This window comes from Panthera uncia, assembly GCF_023721935.1.
Source record: "Panthera uncia isolate 11264 chromosome A1 unlocalized genomic scaffold, Puncia_PCG_1.0 HiC_scaffold_17, whole genome shotgun sequence".
Taxonomy (NCBI): domain Eukaryota; kingdom Metazoa; phylum Chordata; class Mammalia; order Carnivora; family Felidae; genus Panthera; species Panthera uncia.
In genome coordinates, this window is record NW_026057577.1 from 93891150 (window position 1) to 93905348 (window position 14199).

General features: G+C 40.4%; 1 protein-coding gene across 3 annotated transcripts in view; it reads right to left on the reverse strand.

Moving 5' to 3' along the window:
- DOCK2 (dedicator of cytokinesis 2) overlaps nucleotides 1-14199 on the reverse strand; it is a 415558-nt gene that overhangs the window by 333273 nt on the left and 68086 nt on the right. For all 3 annotated transcript variants that reach the window (XR_007461385.1, XM_049647803.1, XM_049647801.1), the window contains exons 15-22: nucleotides 11082-11180; nucleotides 9219-9291; nucleotides 9004-9107; nucleotides 7036-7219; nucleotides 6816-6913; nucleotides 5129-5218; nucleotides 4030-4130; nucleotides 3055-3189 (exon numbers count right to left, since the gene is read on the reverse strand). Coding sequence is in view for 2 of the 3 variants with exons in the window: in XM_049647803.1 (XP_049503760.1) it covers nucleotides 3055-3189; nucleotides 4030-4130; nucleotides 5129-5218; nucleotides 6816-6913; nucleotides 7036-7219; nucleotides 9004-9107; nucleotides 9219-9291; nucleotides 11082-11180 (884 nt within the window). In the remaining variant the exon portion in view is untranslated. The remainder of the gene's footprint in view (nucleotides 1-3054; nucleotides 3190-4029; nucleotides 4131-5128; nucleotides 5219-6815; nucleotides 6914-7035; nucleotides 7220-9003; nucleotides 9108-9218; nucleotides 9292-11081; nucleotides 11181-14199) is intronic.

Here is a 14199-nt window from a genome sequence, read left to right on the forward strand (position 1 = left end):
CCCAAAGCAATCTACACATTCAATGTAATCCTTATCAAAATAATACCACATTCTTCACAGAGCTAGAACAAAAAATTATAAAATTTGTATGGAACCAGAAAAGACCCCAAATAGCCAAAGTAATGTTGGAAAAAATACCAAAGCTGGAAGCATCGCAATCCCGGACTTCAAGCTTTATTACAAAGCTGTAATCATCAAGACATATGATACTGGCACAAAAACAGACACATAGATCAATGGAACAGAATAGAGAACCCACAAATGGACCCACAAATATATGGCCAACTAATCTTCAACAAAGCAGGAAAGAATATCCAATGGAATAAAGACAGTCTCTCCAGCAAATGGTGTTGGGAAATCTGGACAGCAACATGCAAAGAATGCAACTGGACCACTTTCTTACATCACATACAAAATAAATTCAAAATGATTAAAGACCCAAATGTGAGTCAGGAAACCATCAAAGTCCTAAAGAAGAAAACAGGCAGCAATCTCTTTGACATCAGCTGTAGCAACTTCTTTCTAGACATGTCTCCAGAGACAAAGAAAACAAAAGAAAAAATGAACTGTTGGGACATCATCAATATAAACATCTTCTTCACAGCAAAGTAAACAATCAACAAAACTCTAGGCAGCCTATGAAATGGGAGAAGATATTTGCAAATGACATATCAGATAAAGGGTTAGTATCCAAATTCTATAGAGAACTAATAAAACTCAACACCCAAAAAACAAATAATCCAGTGAAGAAATGGGCAGAAGACATGAATAGACATTTTTCCAAAGAAGACATCCAGATGGCTAACAGACACATGAAAAGACTCTCAACATCACTCATAATCAGGGAAATACAAATTAAAACCACCATGAGATACTACCTCACACCTGTCAGAATAGCTAAAATTAACAACTCAGGAAATAACAGATGTTGGTGAGGATGTAGAGAAAAGGGAACCCTTTTGCACTATTGGTGGGAATGTAAACTGGTACAGCCACTCTGGAAAACAGTATGGAGGTTCCTCAAAAAACTAAAAATAGAGCTACCCTATGAACCAGCAATTGTACTACTAGGTATTTATCCAGAGGATACAAAAATGCTGATTCAAAGGGGCACATGTAACCCAATGTTTATAGCAGCACTATCAATAAGAGCCAAATTATGGAACAAGCCCAAATGTCCATGGACTGATGAACAGATAAAGAAGATATGGAAAACTACTCAGCCATCAAAAAGAATGAAATCTTGCCATTTGCAACAACGTAGATGGAACTAGAATGTATTATGCTAAACAAAATAAGTCAGTCAAAGAAAGACAAATATCATATGATTTCACTCATATGTGTAATTTAAGAAACACAATAGATGAACATAGGGGAAGGGAAGGAAAAATAAGAAAAACAGAGGGAGGAAAACTATAAGAGACTCTTAAATACAGAGAACCAATTGATGATTTCTGGAGGGGAGTTGGGTGATGGGCATCAAGGAGGGCACTTGTTGGGATGAGCAATGGTTATTACATGTCAGTGATGAATCACTAAATTCTACTCCTGAAACTGTTACTACACTATATGTTAACTAACTTGGATTTAAATTATAAATAAATAAATAAATAAATAAATAAATAAATAAATAAATAAATAAAATGTAAAATTTGCATCAATTCTAAAAGGGAAAAATATAGACTTGAAAAAGAATCTTAAAAAAAGAAGAATGCACATGACATATGTTTTGTGACATGGTACAAGACAGTCATCTCTTTCTATTCTCACCTGAAATCTCAAAGAATGTTTCAGGACAATCCGAAATGATTAACATTTCAGATGCCTTGTTGAGTATGAAACTTTTGTAGCCCATCAATTGTCATGATCAAAATGATGACAACAGACTTCTACTGTCTTTTCGGAAGCCATCTCTCCAATTAAACAAGTCTATACAATAAGTGGGTGACCCAACCCATGGCTCCAGAGGTACACATGAGACCACAAACACATAATCTGCATATTCATTTCCTTGGTCATACTGTTTCCTTAGCACATGATCAAAGATAGTTCTTGGCACAGGATTTTACTGGAACAACAAAGAACTTACAGTTGTTTAAATTAGAATACGAACCTGAGGCTTCCAGTGGCTTTAACATTTAAAAACTTGCCTCAGAAGGTAACCAACAAAAGGAAAGCAGAGGCAAGATCTAGAGAGACAGGGACTATCCTGATGGCATTCAGTATCTTGATCCAGCCATACCTGAGGCCAACTGCCCTCTGGATTTTTAAAAAATGTGAAATAAAATAAAGTCCTACTCTTCCTAAATCAGTTTAAGTTGAATGTTCTTCATCTGCACTGATGAGAATCCAGACAATACATTCCACGTATGTTTTTTCTTACCTCCCATCACACACAACCAACCTGATCGTACACACAACCACAACCAATCCCCTGCCTAGCTTTACCTTCCTTATAGCCAGGATGAACATAAACCATTCTTTTGCAGGTTGCATTTGAATGCCTCCATCTCTGAAGGCCTTCAAAAGAGCAGCTAACCTCTGTAACACTGTTCATCAAACATCAAATCTCTTAGGTGTTCTAACACGTCAGCTCAATTGTTGGCTACTAGGATCTCAAGGACAGATAGATCAACTGCAAATACCAGCTCATCTGTCATGCACAACTTGCTAGAGCCAAATAACTGTCAAACTCCCCAAGTTCTGCTCTCTCCACTCCCGGTACCTCTATCATTGAGGATTCCTGGAAAGTTTTCACCATATCTCAAATCAAATGAAGAATTATAGATGAAATACAGAAGAGCCTCAAATCACAAATCAAGTCCATTGGATGAAACATAACTCTATAACATGTGAAGATTTATATTTTTCCCCGAATGAGCTTAGAGGGAACAATTATAACCTATTCATAACTCTCTGTGTTGGATTTTTAAGTTGTTTTTGATCAATGGCTGGTTGTAATTTTATAAAAGAATCTCTCCGATGACACAAACACTGTTGTATCCCAGAGGAACTGCAGAACTAATCAATCACTCTTACATAACAAGCACTCACTGTGAAAATAATGTCCTCGACCGAACAATGAACTTGAACACATATTCCAAAGCTTTCAGAGTTCGTAGGATAGGCTCACATTGCTCCCCTCTGCTGGAGGTATCCAAGTAAGTCTTCAGCACCGTCATCAATTTCCTGAATAAGGGATTATATTTTGAAAATACATCTCTTTCTAACTCACAGCATGGTGATTAGTTTGCTCAGTAAATTATAAAGCATTCAATCAAAGGTTAAAGGTGGTGGTACAGCTAAGCTTACTCACTCATTTACAGCCATAAAAATAACTCTGCTTAAAATATATGTATTTAATACAGGGAGTAAATTAGTATTTCCTGCCCATAAAAAGCCAGCAAAGGAAAAACTAGTGAGGCAAAAAATCTTTTGACTGGGAAAGCTAGTCATAATCAGGATATGAGTGGAAATAATGGTGGTGATAATGTTCTTTTCAGCATTTGCTTCCTATAAAATAAACTTCTGGTATTATCATGGAATTCCCTTACTGAGAAACTTTCCATGTTTCTTCATTACCAGTGAAGCAGACTTCAAACTATTTGGCCTAAACTTCAAGGCCCTTTGGAAAACTGGTCTCTCCCAACCTCTCCAGCATCACCTCCTACCTGTAACCATCAGTTCCCTGTGTCCAAGCTATAATGGGCTACTGGGAATGTACACTTTCCCTTCTCTAGCCTCTGAATCCCAGTGTCTACTTCAAGTCCTGCTCAATAAATGCTGGCTGACCGACTGAATGAATGAATGCTTTCATGTACTGCTACCACAATAAAATATTCTTTCTAACCTATGGGTTTGCACATTTTTATTTAATTCAAATAATCCATCATGGACTGGGTCTTATCAGAAAGGGAGAACTCACACAGCCTGGTACAAAAGGAAAATACTCAAGATCCTTGTGCCCTGGGCATCCTGGCAGGGCAAGCAGGAGATGGACAAGAAACTCCCATATGTACAGTAACTTACTTGTAAGCCAAGGTGGCACTGAAATGCTGTTGAATGTAAGCCTCCAGAACAGTGTTGAAGTGCTGGAATTTCCGGTCAGCAATGAGTCCTATTATGTAGATCTGAAGAAGATTCAAGGAATCAGGGTTTGGGGGTCAGACCCAAGGCAGGAAGCCATAGTCACATGGCATAATTAAATCTCCAGCAAAATTATTTTGCCCAGGAATTAACTCACTAATATATTGTTAGTCCTTTTCATTATGGTAGTATCTCTCCTAAAAGGCATTTCATGAAGTGTGTTACAGGGTGTTATAGGATAAAAGGGCTTCATGGTCAGGTAAGTTTCACAGATTTCAGGATATCATTGTTAGACTGTCGTCTTTACTTCAGGGTTTTTTGGAGTCTTTAACATATCTACATGCATTGTGAATCTCTGAGAGGGTCATACAATGTCTAGCACTTCTTACAGGTTACCTTTCCAGAAGCCCTCTGGGAAGCACTGGATTAAGTCACAGTTGTTTCCAAGTAACCTCTTTAAAATGTAAATGTCACTGACACAAGCAGTTAATGCACTAAGACTTCATTGGTCACTGATACCCTAATGTGGACATGACACTAAGAAAACATGAGTTGGGACACAGAGGAGGAACAGATCATTTGGGAAGATGTTAGAGGAAGGACTGGGATTGTGTGCTACCATAAAATGTTCTGAGTGGGCAGGAGGATGTAATGATGCTGGGAATTTGGAAACTATGAGAAAGAAGAAGGTAGGAAACATTTTGGGTGCTTCATAACCTGGCCAAAACAAGCTCCCGGCATTCATGGAAAGCTGAAGCCATTATTCATGGCATCTAGCTTCATGTACTTGCAGCCAGTACTAATATGACATCAACATTTAAAATTCCCCTTTAACTCATCCTACCATGCTTTCAAATGAACTAGAAACAAACACAAACTCCCCAAATCCTCAGCTGCTCATTCATTGCTCTAATTGCCAAAAGTTACAGTGCCTCCAAAAAGATTCACGGAAGGGCCACAGGGGACACAAGTTCTCAGTGTTCTCACAGTGAGACACACACTAATGTCTAATGTCACTAAACACCAGTCCCTTCTTTCTTACCAATGCATCGAAGACGAGGATGTCGTACTCATTACTTTGAGAATGCTCCATCATGATATTGAAGAGGGCATCCAGAGTATCCTGGAGAAACTGGACAAAGTAATGAAGGTCACATTAGAAGAGTGAAGAAATTCCACTCCTCAGTGTATCCCTAAGGGAATGAGAGTACACATCCAAGACGTGCTGCCTTCAAAAGGTCCAGGGAGCTTTCTTCACAAGAGCCAGAACTTGGAGCAACCCAACTGCCAATCAACAGCATGAATGAATATATGACAGTGTTTTAATAACACAGAATACTCCGTAGTAATAAAAAAGAGCAAACTACTTCTACATTCAACAACAAGGATAACCCTCATGAGAACTGTGTAGAGTATGATAAGTCAGACACAACAATGTACAATATTCATTACTCTATTTTTATGAAATTCAAGAACAGGCAAAAAAAATCTATGATGGCAGTCAGTATAAGGGAGGTTGAGAAGGAGTAAGAGAGAGTCTACTTCAATGCCAAAAATGTTCTGTATCTTGATCTAGACGGTGTGTATATCAGTATGTACGTGTGTAAAAATACAGTGAACTGTACTCTTAGGGTGTGTATATACTTTAATAACATTTTTTTAGAAAAATAAAAATATAATGCAAAGGTAGAGACAATGTAATTCCCTCCTCGATGCTTCTCCAAGCTGTCCAAACATGATAGACCTTATGAAAGGATGTCTGGAGAATTTTCCTTCTACTGCTGAATCAGGCAGGTGGATCAATGGTGCACATTTAAAGCACTGATCTGAAAATTCTACCTTTGCTTCTCCATGTATGGAAAATTAACTAAAATCTGATACTCTTCCTTCCTAGGAAATGGGTCAATATTTCCTATAGTCCCTGAAAACACAGAGCTACCAAATACAGATGTTTAATCTCAGAGTTTCTAGCTGACCAAATTCCTGAGGAAACAAGATCACCAAGACCTGTGGGAAATATTTGTCCCAATTTATAGAATTGAAGAGAAGGTTGCTTCATTAGATCTGTACCTCAGACACTATATTCTCCAACACCATGTGGACACAACAATACATCTGACATGTGTATTATTTCCTGCTTGTTTCACTTAAAATGTGAGCCCTGATGTCTTTCTCTTTCATGTATGATGCATAATACTCTGTAAGCAACAGGAACTAAGAATACTTTTTATTTCTAACACTAACAGTAGGTAGTACTAAAAGATCACACTTTTTAGCAATTTATACCAACAAAAATAATGAATAGCTACTATTTATTGAACTCTGTATGATTTACGTGTTTAGTAGAACATTGTGTAAGAGACGACACTAAGTAATTTTTAAATATTATTGCCTTGAATGCTCACAACAACCCTGCAAAATATGTCACATCTGTATTATCACATAAAGTTGGCGAGTGGTTGAGCTGAGATCTACACCCAGGCTGATCTCCTTCCAGAAACTAAACACAACCGTAGTTTTTTACCACTCAACATGTTTTCAGCATCATTGAACCAAATCAGCCTCTGGATTTCCCAGTAAAGGTTTCTCATGGCAATCTGAGACATTATGTCCCACTGTTAGAGAAAAAGTCCCATCTTTCTCAACACTTCATTTGCCCCCAGAAGCCACCCATGATTTAAATCTCTGTCACTGGTGGATGAATACAAACACAACGAAGCCCCACTGACCTTTACCACTTCCTCTCCATCGACAATCTTCAATTTTTCTAAGTTTTCCTGTAGCAGCTGAGGCTTCATACGCCACTTAAGCAAACCCAGCAAGCCCACTGAAATAGAGTCCAGATAAGCTGAATTACTATTACTAGACTAAACTGTTCATTCAGAACCTTCCTGGACTTACATACATACACACGCACTACATATACACAACTCTTGATGGTTTCATTACCATTCTGGGTGAGCTTTGTGGAACACACCAGGGTGGAAATGGAGAATACATCCCGGGAGCTGACAGAGAGCCCCCCAACACTGCTGGAGCTTCGACTCAAGGTGGCCCCCTTGTTTTCCACATGGTGTCGATAAGAAGGAAGTGTCAGGTAAGCACTGGCATCCTCCATCTTCTTACTCTCCCCCTGGGAAAAACACCTTGGTTATTTCCCCAAGCCGTGGGTACATGCCCAATGCCACACAGAGCTTGAAGTGGCCACCTTACATATTGTAAGGTGCAGAGGATCAGAATTTAAAAAATCATCAGAGAAGCAGTAAATGTCAGCTGGTATGGCAGCGCTATCTTTCCACAAACCAGGCAAGAACCCAAAGTTACATTAATGGAAAAAAGATTGACCAACCATTTGAAGGCTCTGTAGACTTCATTAACAGTACAAAGGGAATTTGAAGATTCCCCTGGCAGTTCATTGTGATTCCGCCTACATTCCTTGAGATCTTAACACATGCCCATGAGCAAGACAAGGAATCAGGTTAAAGGAGAAATTAACAGCAAAGGCACCAGAATCTGAAAGTCCTGGGATCTAGACCCTATTCTACCACTCACAAGTCTGTGTCATCTTGAACACATTGTTTGGATGTGTCTCATTTTTCTCGTGATTAAACCGACGATTAATCATATTACCTACTTCCTAGAAATTTTGAGCAGACTAAATGGGAATAATTCATATAGAGCTCTTAACAGAGTTGATAGACACCTAAGTCCCTTGGAATGTGGAAATGAATGATTAGAGGTAGGCATTATAGGAGTTAATGTTTATGGATCCCTTACTCTGTACTGGATACTGCACTAAGAACTAAGTATGCACTAAGTATGCTTTAGTTCATTCCATTTAAACCTCACAATTGCTACTGGCACTGTCGTATACATTGCTATCACTCTCAGTTTACAGATAAGAAAAGGGAGACTTAAGGAAGATAAGTAAATAGAAAACTGACTACAACTGGGCCCCTGCCTCCAGTGAGTTCACAATATGTTGGGGAAGAATGGCTTTCAAGCGAAGAACTACCTTGATGTGTCATAAATGAGAAGACAGCAGCTGTGCAGAAGAAGGGAGGTGTGGGTTTCCAGAAAAGCCAGAGAGACTCAGAGAAGAGTACCTTATAATTAAGCCTTGATGAGGCTATGCTTGCCATGGAGACCATAGGCAAAAGGATGTTTTCAGCCCCCAAGGTTGAAAAAGCCAAGGACAAGAGTTGGATCCCTGTGCCTGTCCTGTTTCACAACCACATGCTTTGTCTCCAGTCAGGTGCTAGCATAGGCATCCTGCTGCCATAAGAGGGGTTGCAGGAAAGCATGTGAGTGAGATCAAGGCAAACCTCCCCACTTCTTGAAAATCGTCCAAGTCTCATGATGTAAAATAATGACGGCCGATATCTATACACCCTTTTATACACAGCCCTTCCACATGGGTCATCTCACTGGTTAGTCATAAATATTACCATCACACTTAAGAAAAAAGAAAACTGACACTCAGGGAGACATGTGAGATGATTCCAGATTTAGTCAGGGGCAGGATCAGGATCCCAGCATCTGATATGTTGCCATTAGCAATAGTGAGGCATCTCTCAAGTGTTTCTTGCTGGTCTTTTATATATCCCACAGGGCTCTTTACAGTCAATAGCCTATTCTGTATGTAACAATAACCTTTTCCACATATTCGATGTTCCATGTACCCATCACAGTTGTGTTTACAGGAGCGGTCTCATATGATACTCACAATTATTCACTGAGGGCTCATAGAGAGGGAAACAGAGGCAGAGAAGTTAAGATTTTGCACAAGGCCACATGGCTGGTAAACCCTGGTGTGTGTGATTCTGTGGTCCCTGCTGTTAACCACTAAGCAATCCTGCCATCTTCCCTTGGATTCCTGGACCCTACTCACTGCAGAGTTAATCCAACTCATGGTACCTTTAGGACGACCAAGTCATGGCACCCATCTTGCAGAGTGGTCCCATCTTCCTTCATCAACTTCACATAGGACATGGCAAAGTTCTTTTCTCCTTTATCTTTAGCTGGAAATAGCATTGTGAGGTCAGGAAAGAAAATGACACATGGGTCACCCAGTTATCTCATTTCTCTCTCCTTAGAGGAGCTTCAGAGATGCCACTTGGTCAGGTACTCACATTCCAGGGATGACCGATGTCGAAACATGAATCTCAGATGGATTCTCTGCATGTCTTCAATAGGGACAGCCACCTTGGTAGGCAGAAACCAGAATTCAGGAGACAATGAGTTAAACAGCTTTTCCCACTCCAGCACCCCCACCCCCCGCACAAGGCAGCCTGACCATTTAACTGAGAGAGCTGCATGCTGATTTATTATCCATCCATCAAGCCTGATGAACTGTAAATAAATTACATAAGAACTAGCTATGAAGAGAAAATAAAGTACCAAATGTAATCCATTTGGCAAATTGCATTCCTAGCCAATGAAAAGAGGTTCGTAAATTATAGTGGGTTAAAATGAATCTCCCCAAATTGATATAAAAGTCACATAACTTTAGCACAGGATTCGATGCACTGCACACTGCACAATGCACATTTTCCTTACACACTCCAGGAGTTCTGGCAATTGCAGCAGGGCTTAGCAAATTAACAATGGTCATTACAGGGTATGCCTGAGGACTCTTGTTTATGAAAATTCATAAAAATGCTTAAATCCAATAATATTTTGGAAAACTCTAGGGCTCATTCCCATCCTTGGCTGGACAGATACCCAGATGTTTTTACCTTTGAAGCCACTGAGCCAAATCACCCACTCCTTGGTCACCCATTTCACTGCCCAGAGGGTGGTCTATTGAACACTTGATTGATACGTATCAGACCTGGCCATGGACTGCCCACCTCCCAACACCTCACAGTTCTCTCCATAACTTGCAATTCAAGCCAAAGCAAAGTTTAGCTACCTGTGAGGAAGCCACTTTGATTTTTTAAAGGGACAAGTTTACACTGTAGAGATGACTATTAAAGGCCAAACTGATGTGTACTTTGGGACACTTTCTGCTCCAGAAAATGAAATTTGAGCCTGAAGAGATCCATCATTTGTAATTTCAGACAGAAGAAAGGGATTTTTCTGAGAACCTCATGAACGACTGCAGTCCAATTCATTCTTTTGCTGTGAATTTAATGGCTACTCCAAGCTATGGTCATGTGATGTGCTGGCCATGTTAGTGTAAGGCAGAGGCCCTGCAACTCAAAAAGCTTATGGTTCACATGGGGAGATGCATATTTTAACAACCATCTGACAAGGGCTAGCAAAGGGAAATAACTAGTGTACAAGAGAACACAGAAAAGAGAAAAACAACTTGGCCCATCCAATAGCTTTCTGACCCTGAAGTTGGGTAGGTCATTTTGAAGAGAGTGAATTTGGGGAGACCCACTGAGGAAAACAGGAATATAAGTGACAGGGCAAGAACCACTGAGCTCTGGGTAGCTATCTCAGAAAAGGAAGTTAAACGAACATCTTCAGTTTGGGTTCAGAGAACGGGGCGAATAAAGACTGCTACTAATTACAAGGCAGAGATATTCAAGCTTCCCTGTTCACTGAATTAATTCCAAACTCTTCTTCCAATGAATGATATTCCCTTCCACTTAGTGTGACAATCTGGTAGTGTGAGTATTTGTGATTAATGCCACTTTTGTCTGAGACATATTCCCAAGAGAATATCTTTCAGGCATCAAGTGGTCTTTTATAGCCTCACATTTGCTTGCAAGCTCTGTCACTCCTCACTGCTGAGTAGAGTGACATAACTTGGTAGGCTAGACACTGTCCACAAGAAGAACATATGACAATTCTCTAGTGGCTGGTCCTGGGTCAGTGAAGGGTGATCAAGAGAAGCAGGTTGCTCATGCTTTGGGCCACCATTTTTACTCCCTGACACACCACTGGACACACACTAGGGTATTGCTTCAGGTCTTAGGGAGGTGTCTCAGAGCCCCTAAATACATGTTTGCTGCTATCATTGTTATTATTATTATAATTATTACCTTGACTGTTTCCATCCACCGTGGCTGTTTGACTTGATAGTACACAACGGACCGATATTCATTCATGGGCTTGTCCCCAGCTCCTACACAAATTGCATTCTGATCCAAGAGGGAAAAAAAGAGAAAACAAAACAAAACAAAACACTATAGAACTTCCATTTTCTGTGCTTGGGCAATTTTGGTTCCAAGGCCAACAATGGCCTTAGGGCCTTGGAAAACCCTCCCTTCACCAACCCTTCTGCCAGGTACCCTTCTAAATTACAGATTTATACATGAACATCCCTGGCCCCAGGAGTGACAGCTGCTTAACTACAGAAATTCTATTACTTGCATTCTGGAAACCATTGGAGCACACCAGGCGCTGACATGACTGACTTATTGTAAATGGTAACCAGCCTTGGAGTTACTGCATGCTGCCAGTCTTATTAATCCTATTTGTTTCTTAAATCTGAATGTGCACAAAGTTTACAAACAGGCTCAGATCAGTCAAGCAGCAGCTCATTCTGATGTATTTCTGATGCTAACACAGAAGCTGGGCGATGGGAGGGAGCATGGGTTGCAGACAGATACAGGGGCAGAGGGAGCCCCACAGTCACGGAGCATCTTCTAGTATCAGGCGCATGCCAAGCACTGGGAAATGGGCATTAGTCAGATATTCAACCTGACATGAGAGTTCACAGTTTTGCAGAGAGATCTTTAGATAAGCAGACAAATCACTAAATGCAATGTAATGGCAGACATATGTATTTATTACAGTGGAGCACAGAGAAGAGACACTTAAGTGTAGCCTGAGGATTCAGGGAAGATTTCTTGGAGGTGATGACAGTTGAGAATCTTGAAGAAAGATTCCAAGTTGGCTCTGAGCAGAAATGTGGGAAAGACATTCCAAACAGAGAATGAGCACAGAGCAAGTATACCTTGCAGGATATTTAGTGTTTGCCATAAAAATCACATTCAGAGTAATAAGGAATATCTGCTAATAGAGTGTGCTGGCACCTTAATTCTATCTCTTTGTATTAATTCTAGCTGTCTGGCCCCAAAACAAGATTTTAGCTAGAGTCACCCAGAAAGGGTCTAAATGTTTTATACCAGACCAACAGAATTTTATTTACTTCTAGTCTCCAGAGATGTAGGGACAAAAGGATTGATTTTAGAGCCCCAGGCTCCCTAATTGCAAAACTGTGTGTCTCTGGGCATTTTTAGGATGACAGACTCCTTGCCTCTTACAGATTCCATCCAATTCACCAATGGATCTACCACCACCACCAGGCTAAATGATCCAAACTGGCCACACGCAAGCACTTTGGGACCCCCAACAAGAGAAGCTAACTTGTGGGAAGTAAAGTCCTGCCTCTCTCCCTGGAATTCTCCCTCTTTACTTCCAAGCTGTACGGCAACAATGATTGAGGGTACTTGCAACCCAACTGAATCCATTTCAAAATAAGGATATAGCATCCTTTCAGAACTTACCTCTAAGAACAAACAAACAACAAAAAAACCCAAGAATAACCAGTGAACTAAAAATGAAGAAAGACAACTCTCTTGGTTTTCAATGGAATGAAGGGAATGAGGGCTTACAGAAATTTTTGAGGCACTGACCTATAAACATACTTTCAAAGTTTTTCTAACCATTTAGAGAGTGCTTTTTGTCCAGCATTATGCTGAACCCTTCATACATACTACCTCACTTAATCCAATCCTCATAACCACCTCAGATGATCACTGCTATTATCCATGTTTCAACACTGAGTAAACTGAGGCCCTGAGAGGTTAAGTCAGTTGCCCAGAAAGGTAGCAGAGCTAGCACACATCTCGACCCACTAACTCTCTGTCCAGTGTTCCTTCCATAACAACCTTCCAGCCTCCCATGATTTATATCTAGTGACATTTATGGGCTTAGAGTTTCTGTAGCTGCAGTGAATCCCATGTAGCTTATAAAATCTGAAAATACATATATATCTCTGGTGAAAGTAAAATTGTTGTATGGTGAGCAACTGAATTCCACAAAACTATCTTGATGGTAAAAACTTTTGATGGCCTAAGGCTGTAGAAAGAAGTTTCAGTACTACTCTGAGAAAGGCCTAAGACCCTCACTCTCAGTACTTCCGAGATAAAACTGAATGTTTCCACATGTATCAAGAATCATGACCAGGGACTGAGCCTGGTTTTAGAGAAAATATAGATTTGTAAATCTCTCAAGTAAGCCTGTTCAATAATTTTCCCCATTGCCCACCCCCATGGTACCCAGTTAGCAGTAAGAACTCCTCGTAGATTTCAGGTTACTTGAAGGCAATCTGCATAGGAATCAGGAAGCCTGGGAGCTTTAATGCTGAGTTAGTCTTGGCAGACACACTTCAGCCTGAAAAATCAGGCTCCTCACACAGGCTCTGTCTACCTGATAGTAATCACCTGAGGAACAAATGACACCATGGATGCAAACGCACTTTGAGAACAAGAGTGCTCTACACCAACAAGGCCACATGCCAGGAAGATGCCAGTTAGCAGCCACAAGGCAAGAATCAAACCAGAAGACTACTATACCTTTCTAGTAACTAATTTTAATGAACACTTACTATGTAGATCACCTTATTTGATATTCACAAAAGCAAGGTGCAACTGCTGCAGTCTCTGATTCAGACAGAAAATTGTAGGCATAGAGAGATGATGTAATTTGTTCAAGGTCATCCTGCTAATCCAGGCTACACTGGGAATTGAGCCTGGTTGGCTGGCCCCAGAGGTCATGGCTCAACTGCTATACTATTCTGTCCTCTATGCCTGCCTCTACCCCCGTTGGCTAGCTGAGCTCAGAAGAGGACAGGTTTCTCAGCCTGGCATCTAAGCCTTTTTGCTTCTCCTTAAACTTGCTTCAGGCATCCACCCTCATTGTAGTGACCATCCGACTGCCTCAGTTCCTGGTCAGGGCATCAACTTGCAGTTGCTCACCCTTCTCTGAATGTTACCCCCTTTCCTGTTTCTGCGTATTTACTGCATACCAGGTGCCTTACCCTTACCATTTTGTTTAACTTGCAACCCTGTGAGGAGGAAATTATGACTCCTCTTTTATAGACAAATAAACCTTATCCAAGATTATACAGCTACTAGGAAGGGAGGTTGGGAT